General features: G+C 45.2%; 2 protein-coding genes across 7 annotated transcripts in view; one reads left to right on the top strand and one right to left on the bottom strand.

The window, feature by feature from the left end:
• The first annotated feature begins 3,951 nt into the window (after positions 1-3,951).
• LOC117752170 (thioredoxin-like) lies at positions 3,952-6,465 on the top strand. Its single transcript, XM_034569362.1, has 5 exons — positions 3,952-3,969; positions 4,690-4,794; positions 5,079-5,138; positions 5,887-5,952; positions 6,118-6,465. Exons 1-5 carry the CDS (start codon positions 3,952-3,954, stop codon positions 6,178-6,180), a joined length of 312 nt encoding a protein of 103 aa, XP_034425253.1. The 3' UTR covers positions 6,181-6,465.
• Positions 6,466-6,536: 71 nt separating this feature from the next.
• svep1 (sushi, von Willebrand factor type A, EGF and pentraxin domain containing 1) overlaps positions 6,537-22,872 on the bottom strand; it is a 78,340-nt gene continuing 62,004 nt past the window's right edge. For 5 of the 6 annotated variants that reach the window (XM_034615360.1, XM_034615356.1, XM_034615357.1 and 2 more), the window contains 23 exons: positions 22,575-22,750; positions 22,332-22,456; positions 21,995-22,124; positions 21,613-21,783; positions 21,066-21,239; positions 20,862-20,981; positions 20,569-20,745; positions 19,528-19,612; positions 19,212-19,403; positions 18,679-18,846; positions 17,784-18,450; positions 14,914-17,642; positions 14,519-14,753; positions 14,175-14,330; positions 13,140-13,203; positions 12,666-12,839; positions 12,310-12,486; positions 11,377-11,559; positions 9,612-9,782; positions 8,598-8,693; positions 8,084-8,179; positions 7,537-7,630; positions 6,537-6,836 (listed from right to left, as the gene is read on the bottom strand). In XM_034615360.1, the coding sequence (XP_034471251.1) occupies positions 6,806-6,836; positions 7,537-7,630; positions 8,084-8,179; positions 8,598-8,693; positions 9,612-9,782; positions 11,377-11,559; positions 12,310-12,486; positions 12,666-12,839; positions 13,140-13,203; positions 14,175-14,330; positions 14,519-14,753; positions 14,914-17,642; positions 17,784-18,450; positions 18,679-18,846; positions 19,212-19,403; positions 19,528-19,612; positions 20,569-20,745; positions 20,862-20,981; positions 21,066-21,239; positions 21,613-21,783; positions 21,995-22,124; positions 22,332-22,456; positions 22,575-22,750 (6,391 nt within the window). In that variant the 3' untranslated portion in view covers positions 6,537-6,805. The remainder of the gene's footprint in view (positions 6,837-7,536; positions 7,631-8,083; positions 8,180-8,597; positions 8,694-9,611; positions 9,783-11,376; positions 11,560-12,309; positions 12,487-12,665; positions 12,840-13,139; positions 13,204-14,174; positions 14,331-14,518; positions 14,754-14,913; positions 17,643-17,783; positions 18,451-18,678; positions 18,847-19,211; positions 19,404-19,527; positions 19,613-20,568; positions 20,746-20,861; positions 20,982-21,065; positions 21,240-21,612; positions 21,784-21,994; positions 22,125-22,331; positions 22,457-22,574; positions 22,751-22,872) is intronic. The other variant, XM_034615358.1, reaches the window with a different exon arrangement.

Raw genomic sequence — 22,872 nt, 5'->3', positions numbered from 1 at the left:
AGGAGTCATCATTACTGAACCCTGTCAGTAAATGTGACTCAAGAGCTTCACACTAATAAGTCGATTATTGAGAAAGATTAAGGTCAAAGTATTTTTCCACAGAAACAATTCTCTAGAAAAGATCCAGTGAGTCAATGATTCAGATAAAACTGGGGGACTTCTCGTAATGTCTCTTCAGCTCAGGCTTTAGTTTTCAGTTTCAGTCTGGATGGTGAAGAGCTGAGAGTGGAGGGGACGCCCAGTGGAGCAACATGGAAACATCCAGTACATATTGAACTGGAGCCAATGGCAGAGACAGACTGGAACCCTGAGCTCTCTCTCCCAGCTCAGCCCCAGCAAACGTCTCGCTTTCCAGTTACTCCCTCTTCTTCTCTGGATTTTCAGCTCCACCCTCTTCTCCTTCAGAATTTTGTAAAGGTCAACTTTAAAAGAATCTCTACTGCAGAAATTTATAATCAAAATATATATTTTTAGAAATAACTTAGAATTCATAGTTTTTTTGAGGTCATACCACATGATATCCAAATGTGGCAACTACATACCAGCTGTGAAAAAGGTTATTTTTTCCCAAATTTGAGAGAGAGTTACAAACCTGTTGCTGCTTCCATGGGTCCTTTGCAAAATGGTTTATGATGCAACTTCCTGTCTTTGAATGGATTTCAACATCAAAGTCACAAATTGGTCCTTTCTTGATGGTCGCACCACATGATATTTCATAAATTGGACATCATCGGACAAAGTTTGTTTGTATACTATGATGGAAATATAAATGCAAATGCTTTGCAATTTTGTACAGGACTACAAAAGACTTTGGAAATCATGCCAAATATGGCAGAAAATAAATTTGAATAGATTTTGAGTAATTTCAAAGAAGTTTTCACAACAGCAGTCATGGCCGGACGGGTGCACCACATGATATTTTGACACTTTAAAAAACAGAAACATTTAAATAACTAATGGTTTTTGGAAATTTAAAGTGTGTACATATACGGGACAGGTACTACATATATATGGTATTTCTTTATGTATTTAAACCTTTTTTTAACAGAAGAAAATGCAGTTGGACAGAAAATATAGGCGTCACGTCAATGACCCATATATATATATCTCTATGAGAGGCTACAGCTCTTCTTACAGTTAATGATCAAAAAATCAATCAACTACGTCAATAGAGGCGGAAAGAAGCTCCGGCGTCCCCCCCCTCCTTCCCTCCTCAGAGTCATCAGGGGGATGCTGCTGCTGACGTGGAGGGAATCCTGTGGGTTTACACCATGTGCACAGTAGGTGCACAGGTTTGCTCACACACGTACCAGCATAAACATGTCAGAGCGCCATTGACCCGCACGTGAACTCACCACTGTGACAGCGATGCTCCCATTGACAAACTACTACACTACATGTGTGAACCTTGTGTCGCCTCATTGCCCTAAAATTGGCCACAACAGACTAAAAGCATCCTCTGTAACCATGGAGATGAAGCTCCTCATGTCCTTATGAAATTCAGATTAGTGTCTAAAAATACTCCATTTCCTGACGGAGACAAAGAGCTCAGCTGGGCAGCAGGAGGCTGAAGGTTCCTGCTCTATTATCTTCAATCCACTTCTGTTATGAGACACTTTGGATGTAAAGTTACAACAGTAGACTTTCAAAATAAACGTCTTCACTGGCTAAAACTACTTTACACAGAGGGATGGAAGTAAAGGGAATACTCAGATCCTCAACTTGAATAAAATACTTCACAACAGATGAACTTCATGCAGCCAAAAAAATCCATCTTAAATTAAAGTACGGTATTATCAGCAAAATGTGTTAAAAACGTGAGTAAAACTTCCTGTTCAATCGGATTATTAGCTTGTTATTTTAGTTAAAAAGCAGCATTTTACTGTTGGAGCCAAAGTAAAGATAATTTAATATATATATGCCTATAAACCTTGATAAAACAAATATTAGGATATATTTTAATAAGGTGTACTTTGTATTTGTTCTGAATATCCACCACATAAAATATAACCCCCAAACATATGTATTTATACGTATACATATATAAGTACAATATTAAAAACTCAAACAAGTAAAAATCTTAAAATCTACACATGATGCACAATTCACAACTCACTCACTCAAGAACTGCATATTTTAGATAAATACAATTATTGTACCAACAATAGTTTCTAAGGCTCTGAATAAATATATTTTGGCAAATGTATATCAAAATAAAACCATACCAGTAATTATCGCAATATTGTTTTTATCAATAGCGACACAACAAAAGTCCAATATATCAATGTATTGTTTTTACGTGGTACATTAATATTTGATCTACCAAGTGTTTGTCATTATCTGCCAATACGATGTAAAACCACAACCTCCATCAAGCTGCAATAATCAGTCTTTAAACTGAAATGATCACGATAACTATTGATATTGATATGGATTTTTTTAGATCTTGATATATTAGCCACCAGGTGTCTTTTATGCTTTTATTTTGTAAAGGCCTGTGCAGTCACTTCCGCCGTGGGACTGCAGGGGCGGGGCTAGACGCAGCCGCTGAGTAAAACCGCGGCCCCCCTCCGGACAAAGCGCCATTCACGAAGACTCCTCCGCCTGTTTTCCTCCGTACACGCGCTCCCTCCGCCGTCACCATGGTTTACGAAGTGACGTCTCTCGTAAGTTCTGCTTTTTATACGTTATTAGTTCTTATTTGATCGTCGGGGAGGCGCCATGACAGAGTATCCGCGGGGTCTTGAAAAGTATTAAAAGTTGATATATCAATTTAGGGAAAATCAAGACCCTTAAAAAGTATTAAAAAGTCTTGAACCTTTTTCAAATTCAAGACCCTGTACACGTGTTGTTGTTGTTTCGATGTGAAGAGCATAGTTGTCCAAAGACTTTGTTAAAAGTTCATGTGAAGTCATTTGTTCTTTAGTCCTCACAACAGCGCAACAAAAAAATACCTGGTGTTCCAGCGGGGGGCGGGGCTCGAGCGGGCGTCGCTAGGCAACGTTTGACTCGGAGCGCGAGACCGCGGGGCGAATGGCGCGTGTCGTTGTCGAGTCTTCCACGTAGAGGACGACTTGCTGCAAAAACTGCGCTGTTAATTCTTTATATGGCTGCAAAGGAATCGGCAATGGGGAAGAGTAAATTCGCAGAGTCGTGGTTGGAACACGAGCAAACCCGTGGCGGCACGCAGACAGCGGTTGTCCGTCGAGCATTGGGCAACACCTCCCTCGGCTGACGCTGTCACACCACCCGGTACGAGTACCACAGCTGAAGCTAGTAACGTTAACTCAGTGGCCGCCGCTTCAACGTCCACAGACCTCAGAGTGACGCGGGGAGCAGAAGGGTTGTGGTGTCGCGACCCAACAGGAAAACACCCGCTCTCACGTCCAGTGAAGGAATTTCAGAAATGTGGATCCAAAGCAGAGCAGGCAGAGCAGGCAGGCAGAGCAGGCAGAGCAGGCAGAGCAGGAGTCCGGATCGCTGATGAGCTGATCACAAAGTCAAACACCCTCAGGAGAAGGCACAAGGGGGAAACGCACTGAGCTGGTGCCAACTGAAGAGTTGTTGGAAACCAAAGCAACTGAAACGAGGCACATGCCACGACTCGTATTTGTAAGGAGTGAGCACTCCCACAGCTCAGTTAGTTTCATCCATGTTCAAAGTTTGAGAAAGTTGTAGCATTATATCAGTGACAATGTTGATCTGATTTGTGTTATTTATGCTGCAAAATAGTGTTATTATTTAAAGTATTATAAAAGTGCCTATTGCAGAGTTGACTGAACCATTTCCTGCTCAGTGTGTCTGTGCAGTGTTTCTCACACCACAAGTAGATTCTGACTGCCATATTCATTTCAATCTAGCCTCTTAATTTTTCTCTCAAAGTGCACCAGATGCATCTTTACTTTAAAATGTACTAAACCTTCTTCCAAGAGGGTCCAGGGTCCAGCCACCATGATCTCTCCAAATCCTGTGGGAAACACTGTTGTGTGCATGTGTGAGTGATTGACTGAGCATGTTATTGTTATAAATATAATTTATTTTTTTAAGTTAAAACACATTTTGCCTTTTGGCTTAGTAACTCAATTTATTCTTTTGAGCTTTTTTCCCTCCCGGCCTATCTGAATTCTGTTGTGTTGATACAGGGCTCCATAGAAGTTCTGGCAAACTAACATTTAATTTTGCAATCTCAAACCCAATTGTGTTAAAGGTGTGTCGCTGATGTAACCGGTTACAGCTCGTAGTGGCGCTGGGGTCTTGAAAAATATTAGAAGGGTCTTGAAAAGTATTGAATTTAATCTCAGGATTGCTGCATATACCCTGTAGTATTATTATTATTAGATCAGCTGTAGAAAGGTATCATTAATTTCGCAGTTAGCCATGAATTTTGTATAAACTTAGTTTTGATAATGTCTCATGTAGCACTTCTCTAAACAAAGGTACAAAGTGCTTCACACATGACAGACACACAAGTCAGCGTACACAACAGTTACATAAAGCGGTAGAGGTGCAGTCATAACAGAACACCAGACCTTTAAAAGAAGGAAGGATTAGTTCTGGTATGTGATGCTTTGTTAGTCTGTCTCTGGTCTGCACAGGGAAAGTAGAACGATAAATGTTCTTATGAAGCAAACGTCTTAAATTAAACGTGTTTGTAGCTGATGCTATTTTTCTTTTTTTCATATTCTTTAGGAAGACTTCCACAAGCAGCTGAAGGACGCCGGAGACAAGCTGGTGATCGTGGACTTCACCGCCACGTGGTGCGGCCCCTGCAAAAGGATCGGCCCAGTTTTTGTCGTAAGTGGAAGATTGTTGCACTTTAAGTCGAGTGAAGAAAAGAAAAGAAAAGAACGTGGTTAAAGGAGTTTTGAAATCATCTGCGAAATGAGTTAGATAATGTTTTAACCAACAAAGTTATGTTAAGGGAAGAAAAAAAAGCTTGATTATACACGTGAAAGAATTGATTCCACTTCAGGACAAAAATGCACCAATATCTTTTCCGACAGTCGTGGTGTGATTTAAATTTCGTGTCTTCACGTTGACTCATCCACTCTCTCTCTCTCTCTCTCTCTCTTACGCAGGCATTGGCGGCAGAGAACCCCGGCGTGGTTTTCCTGAAGGTGGACGTGGATGATGCTGAGGTAAGTGTGTATATGTACATAAGCCCAACAGAGCAGTGTGTCGACCACAGTGCTGCTGGGAGGGAAAAGAACCATATGCACATATAACTTTTGCATAAGACTTTTCCATCTGTGGAGAATTGTAAAGGAAACTCTGGTGTTTTGTAAGAAGAGTTAAAGGAAATGTCCTCATGTGTTTAGTCAGAGCTAATGTTGACGGGGTCCCCGCGCCATTAATACTCCCAGCAATGTGGAGTATTCATGAAATCCATGTGACCGAGTCATGTGACCGAGGTTTCTGCTCCAACTTGGTGACGTGAGAACAAACCCGCTACTGGAGACTTGTGTCTGTGCTCAGCTCTGGGACGTAAAAATATGAATGAACAACCGGTTGCATTGAACATTGACAGAGTTTGGCTGCACGGCTGATTAACTTTCTGCTCAGGTCTGATAGAGACATTATTGCCATTCAATAAATAGTTGCACAAATGATTTAAAAGTTAACTCTTTACTGTTGAGTCACAGACTGTTCAGAGACTGACTGTTTAAATTCAAACAGGCCGGAGGCTACATGACTACGCACTTATGAAAACCCATTTAAATTCATCAGATCTTATTCGGATCTGCACCAAGTTACACACACTCAAAATAAAAGTCCCCTAAACATGGCTGATTTTTATCCATGAGTCATTCTGGTTAATCAAGGAACGTTGTTAAAGGAAGTCGAAAAAAACCTCAGACTAACTGTTGTTCTTCTCTTTCTTTCCAGGAAGTCAGTTCGTCATGTGGAATTAAATCGATGCCCACCTTCATATTTTACAAGACAGGAAAGAAGGTAAGTGTTGAACATGCAACAAAGATTGCTGATGGTTCTGCGGTTTTTAAATAGGAGCAATTTCTTTAACCTTCTCTCATTGAAAGATAAAAGTTTTATTGTGCACTTGTTTTTTAACTAACGCTGTCTTTAACCCCCCCCCCCCCCCCCCCCCGTGTCTCTCAGGTGGACGAACTCACCGGTGCTAACAGCGAAAAACTACGTGAAATGCTGAAGAAACATATGTAAGCCCCCGAAGGTCTAACCACACAACCTTGTTCTACGAGCTCCACAGAAACCGCCAGTAGCCTCTGTCCACGTCTCAGAAACCCACAACCACCGGCTCCTGTTTTCCACGTAGCAGGCGGACATTTATTCCACTCGTGTACTGGTTCCATAGTCCTGTCACATCCATGTATGTAACATTCGAACACTTTTAAACTCCTGTACAGAGAATTTGGATTTTTCTCCTGAACGTCTCGTTGTATGTAACGTGTCCAACAAGGTGGATTTAATAAATGAAGATGAGTTACATGCACTGGGTCTGATTTCACTTTATGAACCTCAACACGTCGTTTGCTCTCACGACCTCACAAAAGAGCATTTGATGGTATTTTATGCTTTAATAAAAATGTGAGAATAGTTTACACATATACATTGGACAATTGCATCAATAGTTTTTACACATCGTACAAGTATATAGCAGCATATGTTTTAATACTGTTGAGTCTCTATATGAAAAAATACAGCTTTATTTTACAAAATGGTTCTTGCTTTGTCTTTTGTGGAGAGATGAGACTGGTTTGCTCGAGCGTCAGTTAACTTTACAAGAATTCCCTTCATAGGACGATTCACACAGAGCTGAGGCGGGACTTTAGAAGTGATAGTATCCTGTTTTCCTTTTCCTGCAACGAGAGAAGACACGATTTAAAGTTTTCATGAGGAAAATTAAGGCTTAGTCTAAGTTTTAAATATGACAGTACTAAGGCCTCCTTGAAGAAAATAATTTCGATATTAAGGCAGTAATGTACTTAAATGAGGAAGTCATATTTCAATAAAAACTTGCATAATATTACCAGAATGAAGTTGTAATATAAAGTCATATTTCATGGAAAAATAACTTTTGTTATTCTGTTGTAGAAGTGAATGTCATGCAACATATTGTAATTCACTTAAAAGCATTGAATCATTCATTAAGAGACAAGTTTTTCCACCCGATAGATTTGAGTCAAAAAACCAGGCTCATGCTGTCGCCTGGTTTTCAGCTCCACCCTCTTCTCCTTCAGATTTTTGACCACAAATCATTTGTAAAGGTCAACTTTAAAACAATCTCTACTGCAGACGAGGCAACAGCACCACACTTCAGTTTGGCTGCAGGGGTGTGGGCTGGTGAAAATGATCAAAAGTTTATAAAAGGTCCACGTTTTTCCACCAAGAGTTGAAAAAGTGTTTTAGATACGTGTTAAGCAACATATCAAACTTTCTGATTGTAAGATGTCCTACAGTCATTATTCATTTAGAAATATTACATTAAAACTTTATAAATCATCTCCTCATTTGGATGTTTGAAAAACGTTTTGAGGAAACTGCGTGTGTGTGTTTCACCTGGAGCAGTCGTGTCCGCTCCACCCTGAACTGCAGTGACATCTGTTCGGCCTGATGCATCGACCTCCATTGAGACATGGTGATGAACACACAGCTGTGGAGAAGTCACACACACATTCCACATTTGAAATTCAAGACCTCTATGAGATAATCACATTTTTCTGTCAGATCATTACATGTTTTTTTTGGCTCCACTTTTGTGCATCTGAAATATTTGTACTATTCAATGAATCACTGCCAAAGAAACCACTTCTATAGAACACTAGAAGTCCCCAAGACACAGCATATATTATATCTCTATGAGAGGCTACAGCTCTTCTTACAGTTAATGATCAAAAAATCAATCAACTACGTCAATAGAGGCGGAAAGAAGCTCCGGCGTCCCCCCCCCCCCTCCTTCCCTCCTCAGAGTCATCAGGGGGATGCTGCTGCTGACGTGGAGGGAATCCTGTGGGTTTACACCATGTGCACAGTAGGTGCACAGGTTTGCTCACACACGTACCAGCATAAACATGTCAGAGCGCCATTGACCCGCACGTGAACTCACCACTGTGACAGCGCGTGCCCGTCCACCCAGTGGGACACTCGCACTGGTATGGTGCCACGCAGCGGCCTCCATTCAGGCACGGCAGGATGCAGATAGCTGTCATCAGAGAGGGGACAGCGGGGGGTGAGTATACATATTGTTAATAATAGATACGTCTATAGAATGTCAGTAAACTAGTAGAATAGGTCTGAATGACTTTCTGAGGCTCCTGTGGATGACGACCTTTCAATCAATTCATCAGCAGTTTCCAATCTCGTGTGATCTTTGGTGCTTATTGAATTCTTGCTTCTTTAACTTTTGTGATGACTGAGGAAAAAACATATGGACAAACGCGTCAATTCCTCAGCTGAAAACAGCGTTTGTCTCCATTATGTTTGACCCTCTTTGTGCACCATTGTCTGCTAAATCCTGCTTAGCAAGCTGGTTGGGTTACTGTGGGTGTGTGTGTGTGTGTGTGTGTGTTGTACTCTGCCAACAGAGATAACTGAAAGATATGTTATGATTAAATACTCACGCTCCTCACAGAGTCGGCCCATCCAGCCCTCGGGGCAGGAGCAGACGTTGGGCCGCTGACACACACCTCCGTTCTGACACTGCAGCCAGCACATAGCTGAGGGAGACATGCACAGACAAATCAGGTTAAAGTAACTGGAGTGTTGCGCGACACATACAAATACACAACTTCCTCATGTTGTCAAGCTTCTCATAATCCATCTTCTGCACAGATTCAATCCCCTTCCAGTAAAATTTAGGGTTTGATTCCTTTCGGTTAATTCTACTGCCACAGCCTCCCGATCATCTGCAGCCATTGGCCATGCAACCTCATGCGCTAGAACAAAGGCAGCATTCACACACTGTAGGTTACACTCGGCTGTACAAACTCAATAGAAAACCCCTTAAGTGTGTGTGAGTGTGTTTGTCTCAGCAGCTGTTGAGGAAAGGTTAGCCTGGATTCAGCCCTCGTTTTCATATGCAAAACATGTGAAGTGTGAATTTCAGTTGCATGGGAATCGGCCATAGAGCTCATGAATATGGACTTGATCCTCTGATTTGTTATCTGTACCTGTGTGTCTCACATCCATCCGGACGACATGTTGCTGTTCTATGGGGAAGAAGCAGCTTCACACTCAGCTGTGCCAGTTGCTTGTCTAGACTAAGAGTGATTTTTTCCTTTAATGGAACTGGATCCAGGCTAAAGAAGGTGATGTGTGTGACTCACACACAAGAAGGTGATGTGTGTGACTCACACACAAGAAGGTGATGTGTGTGAGTCACAGAGCTTAACGTGCACAAACAGAGGCATCGATCAGGATGCAGCAGCAGGGAGGAGGTTCTGTGATGAAGCTGTTTGACCACAGACAAGTTCATATGTTCCACAGTACAAAGCATCTACTGGAGACAAGCAGGAGGAGTCCAGCACAGAATAAAGTAGTTGAGAAGCAGCATGGCGTCGTGTGAGAAAGGGAGAGTCGGCTCAGGCGGAAGTGCCCAGGGAGAAAGGGCAGAGTCCCCTCGGTGTTCTCTCTACCTCTGCACGTGGGAGGCGGCGTCCAGGTGCCGTTCTCCAGACACCTGCTCCTTCCGACGCCCTCCATGGTGTAGCCGCCAAAACACGAGTACACCGCCACGTCCCCGAACTGGAACACCGCCCCCCGCACCACCCCATTGGCCACATGGAGGGGCGGGCCACAGGACACCCCTGTACAACACACGAGTTACTCACTACACTACTATTGTCTGTCTTCAAATGCTGCTGATGTCCTCATCATATCCCAACATGTCTGTTACTAAATGAACTAAACAGCTGAAAAACATGCAAAGGTGTAAAGGAGCCGAGCCTCCAGGGGGGGGGGACGAAGTAAGAGAGACACCTACTGCACAATGGCAGTTCATTCCATTTCTCACATTGATAGAAGCCTCAATTCAACTCAGTTTAATTTGTTGTTTGTTTCTCTTTTTCTCTTTTAAATTTGGGTAAAAGGTTTTCATGCTCTAATGTTCAGAAAAAACATTGTTTCCCTCAGACTGTCCATCGCTGCAGCTCCTCTTTTCAGCCTCTGTCTGAAACACCTGTCTCTTTGAGGCCCCCCCCCACTCCCAAATGGTTCCCATGCAAGTAGGAAATTTCAGAGGCTGCAGAACTAATTTGATCAGAATTGTATTTGAGGTATTTCTGCTATTTTGTCTACCCCCTGTTATGTACTCGCAGTCTACCCTTGTACACCGCAGAGAGAGAGAAAACTGTGTTAATCAAATGAAATCAAGGGTTTTCTTTATCCGTCATCGCCCGGAAGACAAGAGAATCTCATGCAAAACACACATGGTGTGGATCAGCTGTAACAGAAACATCGTCCGTGACAAAAACAGGACTCAGAGTATTGGGGTTAGGCGTGCACGTGGGAGAACACACTCCATGCCAACACAAACAACAAGCCGTAGCAACATGAGCACCATTGTGTTGATTATTCCGGACGAGCGTGCCGAAGACAGATCTGAGGATTATGTGACAAAGGTTGCCATAGAGGCTACAGAGGTGCCTGTAATTAGTGCAGCGTACAGGACGCCTGTTTGATGCAGCCTCATTTGATTTGATGAAAGTCCCGAGAGACGGACGACAACAGAGACGCATTCAAACCAACAGGCAGATTTAAACCAAGGGGCAGATTTAAACCAAGGGGCAGATTTAAACCAAGAGGAATGCAGGAGCACAGGTGGAGCAGCACGAGACAAGCAGAGCATGCAGACGTGGGAAACACCAGATCCAGATTTTTCACTTGATTATCTCGGAATTTGCAATGTCAAGCACTGAAATTACATTTTAGATTTTCTCCACATACAACTAAATCACATTGCCTGGAAAAAAAGATCTGATAGCAATCGATCTTTTACTCAAACACATATTTGGCAATAATCATCAAATCTTCTTGATCGAAGTTGATTCACAAATAGACAGATCAATATGAATTAGGAAGAAGGAAGGTCAATCTGGAGGTACAATAAAATACGCTGTGAGAACGACCTTTTTATATACTCAAATCTATATTAGTGTCCACCAACATATACAGCAAATATATTTGTCATAAGAAGACACCAGACAGTAATAGGGCTTTAATATTGATGGATTTCAACCTATAGACTGACTGGAAGAAACTTTGAATATTAGCATTAGAGAGAAAAGTCACAGAACTCCAGTTTCTCTTTTCTTTCCCAGGTTTCTTTTTTCCGACACAGTGCAACCAAACAAGTTTTTCCGCTTGAAAACAAACGTGGAACCTGTAGAAAATGGTACATACTTTCACACACAGAGCTGACAGGGCTCCAGGTCTGGTCTGGCCTGCAGCTGATGGTGCCGCTGCCTTTCACCTGTTGACCTTTGGGGCAGGAGACTCGCACCGACTGACCGACATGAAACTCCTGCTGGGCTCCGTTCCCGCTAACGTCCTCCCTCCAGCCTGGAGGAGCTGGACAGGCCTTAGCTGTGAGGGACAGAAGGGATGCAGACTTTGTGTTAGCGACACAAAAGTATGATCTCATAAAGGTTTAACACAGAAACAACACCAGCCACAGCGCGGCTGTTATTTTAACTATTCATAATTTATATGTTCATTTTATTGATTGTAAGTCTTTCTTATTATTAGGCCATTTGAAACTGTGTTTTGAAAAGTGCTACCAACCTTCTATATATGTCGGCAGATGCATAAACTGCTTTGACTCAAACTATATCTGTGTGGTGGGAACCAGGAGGAGCTCTGACTCACTGACTTCTCGTCAAACAGGTTAAACAGGAGACGGAACTCAGTGAGGAAAGAACTCAGTGTGGGGCGTTGGTCTGCACTGTGAAGTGTGTGTGATGCAAATGTTTGCCAAATGCACAGCTGTTGTAACAGTGGCTGTACTGACATGTCCGAGCAAGTCAAACACAACAGGAAGTCAGATGTGAAGTATGTGTGAGATGAAGCAAGTGAGACACAGGTATTGGTCACATCACTTCATCTAAACTCTTTCTGACATGTTTTCTGAGTCCGTCTGTGACTATGTATAAATAGACCAATAAATAAATGCAAAGATATAGAAATGTATTAGTAAATGAATGAATACATGTATAAATGTGGAAAGCAATATAGAAATACAGTTTTTAATCACTAGATATTTATTCAGTAATTTAATTCTGTATTTCCTTTTTTCGTCCTTCTATGTAACTCTATGTGTGTGTGTGAGTTTCTCACGTTGGCAGCTGGGGAAAGTGGAGCTCCAGGCGCTGCCCCCCATACACACCACCAGACGATCTCCCACCAGGTTGTAGCCCTTATCACACAGGAACTCCACAGCGCGCCCGGTGTTCAGGTTGTGCTCCTGCACTTTGCCGTGCGGCACCTGTCTCGGGCTGATGCAGCCTCTGCCCACTGACGTCAGCAACAGTGATAAAGAGCTTTTATTGATGCCTTACTCTGGGTATTTTATTGACACTGCGTAAAGTGTTTGTGTAACTTTGAACTGTTTGAATTAATTTGCTCCCACATCACAGGACTTTGTGGAAATGATGTGTGGTTTTGCCACTTTTAATTCATTCTTTCTACTTTACCTTCACATGTAGGAGCTGGCAGGCTCCACGTGCCGTTGGCCAGACAGGTGAGAGTCTTGGAGCCGACCAGCTGCAGCCCCGTGCTGCACACGTAACTGGCATTGTGTAGGTAAGTCTCTCCCGTCATGTGGATCTGTGCATTGTGTACGGTGGGAGGAGGCCCGCAGGACTGCGCTGAGGAGACGATAGACAAGTTTGACAAAATTGTCAGAGGTGTGGTCGGAATGTCGCTTAACATATGTGATGAGAAACTCTACGTTATTATAGATCCTGTGCGTCCTGTTCAAAGACAACAAAGCTTTCTATTCTAGTGACGATGAAGGAACGGTCACATATAAGGAAATGAAGGCGAATGTCGGTGGTCAAAGTTCTTAAAAGTTGAACTCAAGCCAAACTGTGGATTTACTTTATCAAGGAAGCACATGTTTCCCCCCCCCTTGCTCCCGCTGATTGGACAGATGAACACAGACCTACCAACACACACTGGCTGGGTGCCGCTCCATGCTCTGTCTCCCTGGCAGGTCTGGATAGAGTCTCCCTGCGGCAGAGAGAACAGGGTAAAGCTACAGAGTCGAGCAGATGAACAGCAAACCTTATATATATCAAATTTTATACAATTAAAATAGATTTTATAAATATATGCATGGCTCTCTGTGAGTCTGCTCTCACTGTAGCAGGCACTCAACACAGAGGAGGGTATATCAGTGTCTCAGTGGAAGACTGACTCAGCTCCATCGGTTTGCTCCGCAGCAGCACATTCCTATTGACCGCTGAAGAGAAATCATGTGACTTAGTGTAACATGATTGTTAGAGTTTCACAGGAGGAAATAGAGCCCTCTGTTGTATCACGGGAAACGAGAGGCCAATGAGGAATGAGGTCATATACCTATTACATTTCAGGGTTTCAGAAAACAGGGGAAAGGATAGACTGTGAATCCTGAAGTGAGCGAAACGAGAATGTTTTTACTGTATCAACCTACATGACCTCACCATCTTCAGATGGTGAGGTCATGTTTTCGTCTGCGTTCGTTGTTTGTTAGTTCGGAGGATTACACAAAAAGTGCAGGGTGGAATAGCACTTAACTTGGTGGAGGGAAGTGGTCAGGCAGGAACTCCAGGAATTTGTTTTAATCAGTTTCTTTAACATTGCGACTCAGGGGGCGTTTTCCAACATTTCAGCTGATTTCTACGAGAATAATTAAATGGATGTTGATGAAAAAAGTCTGAAGTGTTTAGTGGACTGATATTTATGAGTGCCATTTGGTACAGATCCAAATGAATATGTGGATTCAGTGAATTTAGATGTGGTTTAATAAGGGGACTGTTGGGCCTCGGCGGAGCTAAGTGCCCTCTGAGTGATTAGGTTTGGTTTTTCCAGTATGACTGTCTGCATCTTTCAAGGTGACAAAATGTGTGAGATTCTTTTACTTTTGAAACGCCAGCAGCTAAAGAAGAAAAGTGCTAAAGAACAAAAGAAGAGCTTAAGAAAAAATGTGGCCTGATGAGCACCTTCATGTCAAAGCCAGGGAGGCAGGAGTACATGACAAAGTCTCCGTAATTGTAGCCGTCGCCCTCGGTGACGCCGTGAAGAAGAGTGGGCGGGTTCTCACATACCACCAGCTCGCAGGAAACTGTCAAGATGCTCGGAGTCCAGTTTCCACCCAGCTACTCCCATGAGACAAGAGACAGGACAGGAAGGTAATACATTATTCACAGGTTCTTATTGATGGGTTCAGTGGGAAAGAGGAGAGCGGTGTGCCAACTCAGAGAGAAACGTCTTCGTGAGTCATTGCAAAACCAAATATTGCCATAAAGTGACCAAAAGCATTTATGATTTATTAACAAATCATTACCTGACATTCAGCCAGTGCTGAGCCTTGCAGGAAGAAGCCTGGAGGGCAGGAGAGGGAGATGGTGCCCCCAACAGGAGTGAGCTCCTTTCCAGTGATTACCACATGAGGGATGGAGAAGTTGCCGGGCAGCGGGCAGGGGGAGGGACGGCACCGGATGCTATGTTTGGACCACGTGCTGTCGCTCTGGCAGCAGAGAGAAGTTGTCTGTGTGGCAAATTCATACCCATCGTCACACCTGTCAGGGAGGAAAGCAAAATGATTTCAAACACATCTTAAATGTCTAGGATATGGTTCTTGAATAGGTAAAGAAAACAAACTGGAGCTAAGTTCATAGGTAATGTCATGGAACGACAGTTTCTCTGGTCACAAGTTAAAGGAACGATTGGAGTATTTACCTGTAAGTGATTTGGTTTGGGAAGGTGTAGGTGACTCCTACCGCCTGAGCGTGGGCTACAGCCGGAGGTCTTCCACAACTCACAGGCTCACAGCTGATCCTGGGCTCCCCCCACCTGCCGTCTCTCCCGCAGGAGAGGTGTGGGTATCCCTTCAGCTGGTAACCGGGCCGACACCTGTATATAACCGTGTCTGGGAAGGTGGCACTGCCGCCCTGCAGGACAGCATTGGGAACTGTTGGCGGAGCGACACTGCACCTTCCTCGGCCACACACAGGAACCCCGGGACTCCACACCCCTCCCTTCTCACACACAGCCTGTGGGGGACCCAACAGCTTGTAGCCTTCGTCGCACTGGAAATGCACCCGGTCCCCGCAGGAGCGGTCACGCCCGAGAACCACGCCGAATTTCAACACGGGGGGGGCACAGACGCAGGGTCGGCACTGGGGCACAGCGCCCACCCAGAGGCCTTGAGCGGAGCATCGCAGGATGGGGTCCCCAACCACCTCATAGCCATCGAAGCAGACGTACTCCACCACATCGTCGTAGTTGAAGCTGGAGCCGTTCAGAAAGCCGTGACTGATGTCCTCAGGTGGATCACAGCTGATGATGTCACAGCGAGGTGCCGGTTTGTCCCAAAGTCCGTCTGACTGACAAACACACGTGGAGTCTCCGTTAAGTGTGTACCCTTCGTCACATTGATACTTCACCTTGCTGTTGAAGCCAAACTCTGATCCCAGCACATGTCCATTGGGTATCGGTGATGGTTTCCCACAGCGGGCGGGTACGCAGGTCAGGGACTTGTGGCTCCAGGTGCCATCAGCCTGACAGACACTGACAGATTTCCCTTCTAAGAGGAAACCGGGCTGACAGCTTAGTTCTATCTCATTATTATAGGTGTACTCCTCGCCTTTAAAAGTCACATCACTGGGAACTTTAGGAAAACCACAAGACAGTGGCTCACAGACGGGCTTTTGTCCTTTCCACTTTCCATCAACCTGGCAGACGATTGTGCTGCTTCCTTTGAGGATGAACCCAGGACGACACTCATAGTGCAGAGCCTCAGGATACACAAAAGCACCTCCATGAGCGGTGCCGCTGGCAATAGGCCCTGGGTCGCCACAGGAAACCGGTCGACAAATGGGGGCGCTATGTGTCCACAATCGACCTGACACACACTGCCTCACAGGCTCCCCCTGAAGTTCATATCCTTCCTCACAAAAATACTTGACCATACTGCCGAGGGAGGAATCAGTCACATTCACCCAGCCGTGCTCTGGCCTGGGCGGTGTTTGACACTCTGCCGGGACACAAAACGGAGCGGACCCATTCCAGCCTCCGTCCTCCTGGCACACCAACCTGGTGGGGCTCGAGAGGTCGTAACCTTTGTGACAGTGGTATTCAATCAATGACCCGTGAAGGAAGCTCAAGTTCTCAGGTGAGGCTAACGCTCCAGAGTCTTTAGAAGTTGTAAAAGAGCTTGTTCGCTGCTCTGTCACCCTAACATACTCGCCAAAGTCAATGTGAGGAGGCAGGCCACAGTCCGACAGCATGCAGACAGGGACAGAACTCGACCAGCCGATCTCCTCACAGGTCAGATGGTCCTGGCCCATGAGCTGGAATCCAGGAAAACAGCTGTAGAAGATAGTGACACCAAAACTGTGATCCTGACCCTCGACAAAACCATTTTCAATGGGCTGAGGTGGCGTGCAAGATATTTGCACGCAAGCAGGGGGCTCGAAGTCCCATTCCCCACTGGCCAGGCACTTCAGAGTCTCTGGGCCTTGGAGGCGGTAACCACGACGGCAGGAGTAAGTGGCACTGTGACCAAACTGGAGTTTTGTGTAAACCACTTTCCCACTGGCGATCTGCTTTGGGATGGAGCATTCGATTGGGCGGCAAGAGGGGACCCCTCCAATCCAAAGTCCCTTTTCTCCGCAGAGGACGGTGGAGTTACCCACCAGATTATATCCAGTCCGACAACTGTACAGTGCTTTGCTGAGGTACATCAGACCCTGGACATCTACTATACCGTTAGAAATCTCCACAGGCTGAGGACATTCAACTGGGATGCACTCTGGGTAGGGACTGCTCCACCGCCCGCTGGCGAGACAGGACACAGAGCCCTCTTTCTTTAATGTGAAACCATCCATGCATTTGTAGGTCACAGCTGAGCTGAAAGGAAACGGAGGAGAGGACAAGGAGGTGCCACCAAAGGACACATCAGGAGGTTGGCCGCAAAACACCTGCTTGCAAACTGGGAAGGTGTCGTTCCACTCCTGGGATGGTGTGCAGCGGAGGATGCGAGCGCCCTCGAGGACGTAGCCATCCTCGCATGATAGTTCCACTGTTCCAGACTCAGAGTCCAGGCCCTTCAGGACCAGGTGGTTCTCCTCCAGCGGCGGCTCCGGACACTGCACCGGCGAGCAGCGTGGACGCCTCGTCTGATCCCACCGTCCGTATTTCAGACAGGTCCACACAGATTCTCCCACCAGCTCGTAACCCTGATCACAAACATACTCTACTTTACGGCCCACCTGGAACTCAGAGCCCCGGTAATGTCCATGTGTGACGGGGGGAGGTTTGTCACAGCTCAGAAGGACACAGGTGGGAGGGTCGGTGTTGGACCACTGGCGGTTGGATTGGCAAATTCTGTCTTGACGACCAATCAGTCTGTAGCCTGCGTCACAAGCATATATCACCTTGCTGTTGAAGGTGTTCCGACCTTTTGCCTGCAGGGCGATAAAAAGAGGAATATATCATTTAAACAAGCCATACTCCAGTGCGATACTGCATATATTCTTATTGTGTGGGACAGTTCTTCAAACTTGTGACATTTTAATAGGATTCATGCCATTTTAAAATAAGCTGACCTGTCCATTCCTGAGTGGAGGAGGCAGAGAGCAGGACACAGGTATACAGATAGGGAGAGCTCCTTCCCATTCTCCATTGGCCTTGCAGGTCCTCCTCTTCTCCCCTCGGATCAGGAAGCCTGGATAGCAGGTGTACGCCACCATGGCTCCAAAACTGTAGTTGGTCCCGCTCACATAGCCCCTGTCGATTCCCTCGGGCTTAGAGCACCTCACTGGCACACAGCGGATATCGTACGGCGAAGGCTGCCACTCTCCTCCCATTAGACATCTCAGTGTGGCCGTGGTGTTGAGCATGAAGCCCTCTTCACATTTATAGTTCACTTCAGAGTTGCTGGTGTATTTGGGTTTGTTGACTGAATCTAGAATTGCATGGGGTAGTTCAGGCGGGCGGAGGCAGAAGTTGGCGATGCAGCGCGGGGCCTCCATGCCATCAGGGGGCGCCCACACGCCCTGAGCATTGCACACCATCTTAGAGTTGTTGCCGGCGGTGTACCCGTCAGTGCAGTAGTAGTTGGCGGTGTCTCCAAACAGCTGGTGGCTCTCGTAGGGCTCCGCGTGGTCGATGGCAGGCGGGGGGCCACAGGAGCGAGGGACACACTGGGCAGAGCTGTCACTCCATTGGCCACTTGGCAGACATTCTCTGGTCTCTGGGCCAATCAGAGTGTAGCTGGAGATGGAGGAGACCAAAAAGACATTGCAGCACTTATAAGACATCAGACATTAGTAATGTAAATCATGTATTTGTATTTGATACTTATTTATTTAATTTTTGCATGTTTTTGATTCTACAGTACTTTTTAAATGTGCTTTATAAATAAATTGGCATTCATACAATACAATCCCTGTTGACAGAACAGCTGAGTATAGTAACTGAGTAGACTTCAACCACATTTACCCTTCTTTGCAGACATAGTGCACCTTGTTTCCCAGCTCATAGTTCTCTCCTACGGTCACAGCGTCTCTCAGGGCCGGAGGTTCACTGCACAGGACGTTCACGCAGCGGGGGAGTGGCCTGCTCCACTCGCCTGTAGCTTCACAGACGACTTCCATGGAGCCCAACGGCCTTCGCACCAACATGAAATAAAAGTACTTTATAATACTATAGTGTCACAGAGGTTTATAGATGGGAAATTGTGTAAAAATTAAGTGGAATAAATAAAAACTGAGGACAGCAAACTAAATGTGTTGACATGATTAGTTAAGTTACTGAGGTAAGTGATTAACTCCTAACATATTTAGATGTAATAGATTTCAGATACTTTTCATAGCTTGATGCATTGACTTTGTTGTGTGGTTTTATGGTCCCAATTAGTTTGTGTGCATTGGTACGTTAGTTGAGGCAATTTTATTTTTACAATATCATATATTCACTTTATTCAACAGTCACAAAAACAAAATGATTAGAAATGTGAGCTGATGGTTGTTTACCTGTAGCCCTCAGCACAGGTGTATTTCACCTTGGACAGGTATGTGTTTGTGTCCAGCCTGGAGTCAGCATTCCCCACATTCGGAGGCCCCCCGCAGGTCACTGGGTGACAGACAGGTGGCGTCCCAGTCCATCTCAGACTGACGAGACACTGAAAGTCGTACGGGACCTGAGGCAGGAAGCCACTCATACAACTACAGAGGCAGAAGAGAACAGAGTTAGACTCAGATGTTAAGAAGAAACTATATAAGTTTATTTTGAATGGCTTTGTTGTACTTTCTCCTGTGGTCACTGTGTTGTTGGGGATGCAAATGATACCTGAAAGTCACCTTGCTGCCGTAGGTGAAGTTGTCGCCCTTCATGATGGAGTTCTCTGGGACACTTGGCATCGGGCAGGAAAGAGCTATAAATATCAAATAAGAGGATTACTAAATGCTGTTTTATATCGTTCAATATTTCACTGAAAAAACTAAATGACTGAATGAAAGTGCAGCTTCCTTCAGATTCAGAGTAAAGAACCTTTGTACACTTTTCTAAAATTGGTGATTGAGTGCTTCTTACTGGAAGTATTTTTTTCCTGCTCAAGCTTCCTGGTTCCTCTGAACAATCATCAGTGACAGTAAGAGCACACAGTTTGTCACCGGTGACTCTACCAGCCACACGTCCACCACCTCATACTTTGAACCCTGCTTCCCTGCCTTCACAACAACAATAATAAACTGTGTTTTACCACTTTTGCAGAAAAACCTCAACCTCTTGTCTCCTGTATCAGTGTTGAGCCATTAGTGAGCTCACTAATACACAACATTAATATTTAACTTCACTTAAATCTGCCCCTAGAACACAGAAAACCATTAAAATGATCATTTTAACCTTTTCAATTTAAAAAAGAAACATTATGCAGTTTCTACATATATTTTTCACATACATGCGTAGTTTGACTTTTAACTGTAGTCACTTCACTGTCAGTCTGATGTTCAACAACCAGTGTGGTCTGAACATGAGCTCATTGGCACAGTCTGCAGATGCTGAGTAATTCAGTTCCTCTTTCTCTATGAGGGAGAATGTGGCTTAGAGCCAAGATGGAGACGCTGCAGTGGTCAGCGCTTTCAGGCCGCTGCGCAGTGGAAGACAGAAAGACGACTGTATGTAAAATCACTCGCTCAAAGCATCGGGGGTGAGATACATCGCACATAATGTTTGCTTGTGATAGGTGAACATGCACGTTTGTTTCTGTGCTATTTACTTTTCAGTGTGAATGCACACACAAAATCTTTGTCAGTGCTTTTGTGTACCCTCAAACTCAAACAATACAGCGCTACAGCTGATGGCATGTCATGACTTCACTTAACCTCTCACCTCTGCAGTAAGGGACAGGATCATCCCAGTTTCCCGTCTCCAGGCAGCGGAGTCGAGATGAGCCGATCATCTCGTAGCCGTCCTCGCAGCCGAACACCACCTCACTGCCCATCAGAAAGTTGCTGCCGCTTCTGTGGCCAAACTCCGGAGAGCCAGGGTTCTCACACTTCACCGGCTCTGGTGGGAACACATGCATTCAACCACACATAAAAAGTTTTGTCACGATTTTACTGTTGTTATTAGGATTATTTAAAAACCTATATGTGCATTAAAAGGCTTCAGAGTCCTCCTACCTGTGCAGTTTTTGCCATCTCCGCTGTACGGGCGGGTGCAGGTGCAGATGTAGGAGCCGTCTGTGTTCTGACAGCTGGCGTGACTATCACAGTCAGACCCCAGAGCGCACTCATCCACATCTGAACACAGGGACACATGCACACATCTTTCAGTTATATCCCTGAAGTAAAAAATACATAAACAATATAAAGGGAAAGACGTACCGAGACAGGCCGGTGGATTTCCTCCCCACTTGCCGCTGTTGCTGCAGTGCACCTTGGCATCTCCCAGCAGGTAAAAGCCAGCGTTGCACTGATAGACCACAGAGCTGCCACTGTGGAAGTCTGTCCCCTGGAGCAAGCCGTTCTCCAGAGGATGAGGAACGGCACAGGACACACCTGTGACACACACAGGGAGGAAGGTTATCCAGGGTCTCACTCCTCAAGGCTTTTTACCTTCACCTGCAACACAACAGTTACCTCCACCAAGAACGTTATGTTTTCACCTCTGTCCGTTTGTTGGTTCTTTTTAAGCAAGATTACACAAAAACTACTGGATTGATTCCCACAAAACTCAGTGGGAGGCTGCAGTGTGGGTCAGGGAGGAACACATAATAAGCACAGAGGCTTATTTACATTTACATTCGTCTGAAAATCCCCTTTTAAAGCTCAAGATGATAGGACTTCGTTATCGCCATGAACAGGCAAAGCAAGATCAGATTACAGGTGATTTCCAGAGCAAGTCAAAGTGCACTTCATGTCTGAGTCTTACGTTCACAGCTCGGCAGCGGGTGGCTCCACTCTCCTTTATTCTGGCACTGCAGCACCGGCTCCCCCACCAGGTAGAAACCGGGATTGCAGGACAGCTGGACCTGGGCCCCAGGGCTGATCTCCACAGTGGAGGCGAGCAGGTGGGGCACTGCACTCTCCAGTTTGGGGCAGTCTGGAGGGACAGATATGGTGGAGTCAGAGCCACTGGGACTTTAAAAGCAGGATTACAGCGCCACCTGTCATTGATAGTGACACATGACGTGTAGGAGGTGGATACGCTGTTCTCAAACGTGATTTAACAGCCACAATAGGAAATGTAATCATGTAAAATTGTGTTAGTCATCATTCAAGATGTATTGTTGACATTTGTATCGATTTCTTACCAGCACAGAAAATACTGTTGCTGTTAACTTTGACTCGGCCGACCACTCCGTTCAGAAAGTCTGGCCAGGCGAGCACGTTCCCTCTGTGGGTCACGTGGGAAGCTGGACAGCTGCTGGCCAGCACCTTGATCTATCAGGTAGAACAGATTCAATCAAATCCACATCAATATTCCTGTTATTTTTATTTTCCACAGCCTGTTTGAAATTTAACAGAAACACCAATATCTTTAAATCATTTCATAAATTCTGCATGTGTCTGAGTTGGATTTGGACAAATCCCTCAAATGAATCATGTATTAAAAAGGTATAAATACATCAGTGGATGTTTTATGTTCACCTGCTGTTGGCTCAGAACACGATCCCAGATGTTGAGCTGACTGATGGATCCCACGAAGGATTCCACGGGGTTGAAGCCCTCACCCCTCTGGTCTTGGTCCTGACCCAACACCAGTGCTCCACCAGCTACAAGACAAGAAAAGCCCGGAGATTAACCACTGCTGGCTGAGAAAGTGTACACTTTGTCTTCTATGTGAATGAAATGATCACTGGGCAGGTAACCAGGCCGAGGTTAGCACTACACCTGGGATAGTGGTGCCGACTGACAGGCCTTTGCCTCCGTCTGAGGGCTTCCCATTGATGTAGACTCTCCAGTCACCGTCCCAGCTCCTCCAGGACACACCGATGTGGTACCAGTGACCCGTGTTCACTGAAGGACAGTCGGTGATCCGCTCCTTACCGTTCACATACAGCACCCACCTGCAGGGAGGTGGCCACGGGAGGAGGGGAAATATGGTTGAGAGGATTTAATGTCAAATAAATGAGGGGCTAGGAAAGGGAATGCACTAATTTAATAAAACCATGTTAAGTGCATTTATCTC

The sequence above is a fragment of the Hippoglossus hippoglossus genome, chromosome 18, assembly GCF_009819705.1.
Source record: "Hippoglossus hippoglossus isolate fHipHip1 chromosome 18, fHipHip1.pri, whole genome shotgun sequence".
NCBI classification, from domain to species: domain Eukaryota; kingdom Metazoa; phylum Chordata; class Actinopteri; order Pleuronectiformes; family Pleuronectidae; genus Hippoglossus; species Hippoglossus hippoglossus.
Note: the sequence above shows the minus strand (reverse complement) of the source record. Positions and strands in the feature narration are given on the sequence as shown.

Excerpts from the sequence above, each read along its gene's own strand:
- LOC117752170 (XM_034569362.1), top strand. Across the intron at positions 4,795-5,078 it reads GGATCGGCCCAGTTTTTGTC|GCATTGGCGGCAGAGAACCC; the intron begins GTAAGTGGAAGA and ends TCTCTTACGCAG. Across the intron at positions 5,953-6,117 it reads TTTACAAGACAGGAAAGAAG|GTGGACGAACTCACCGGTGC; the intron begins GTAAGTGTTGAA and ends CGTGTCTCTCAG.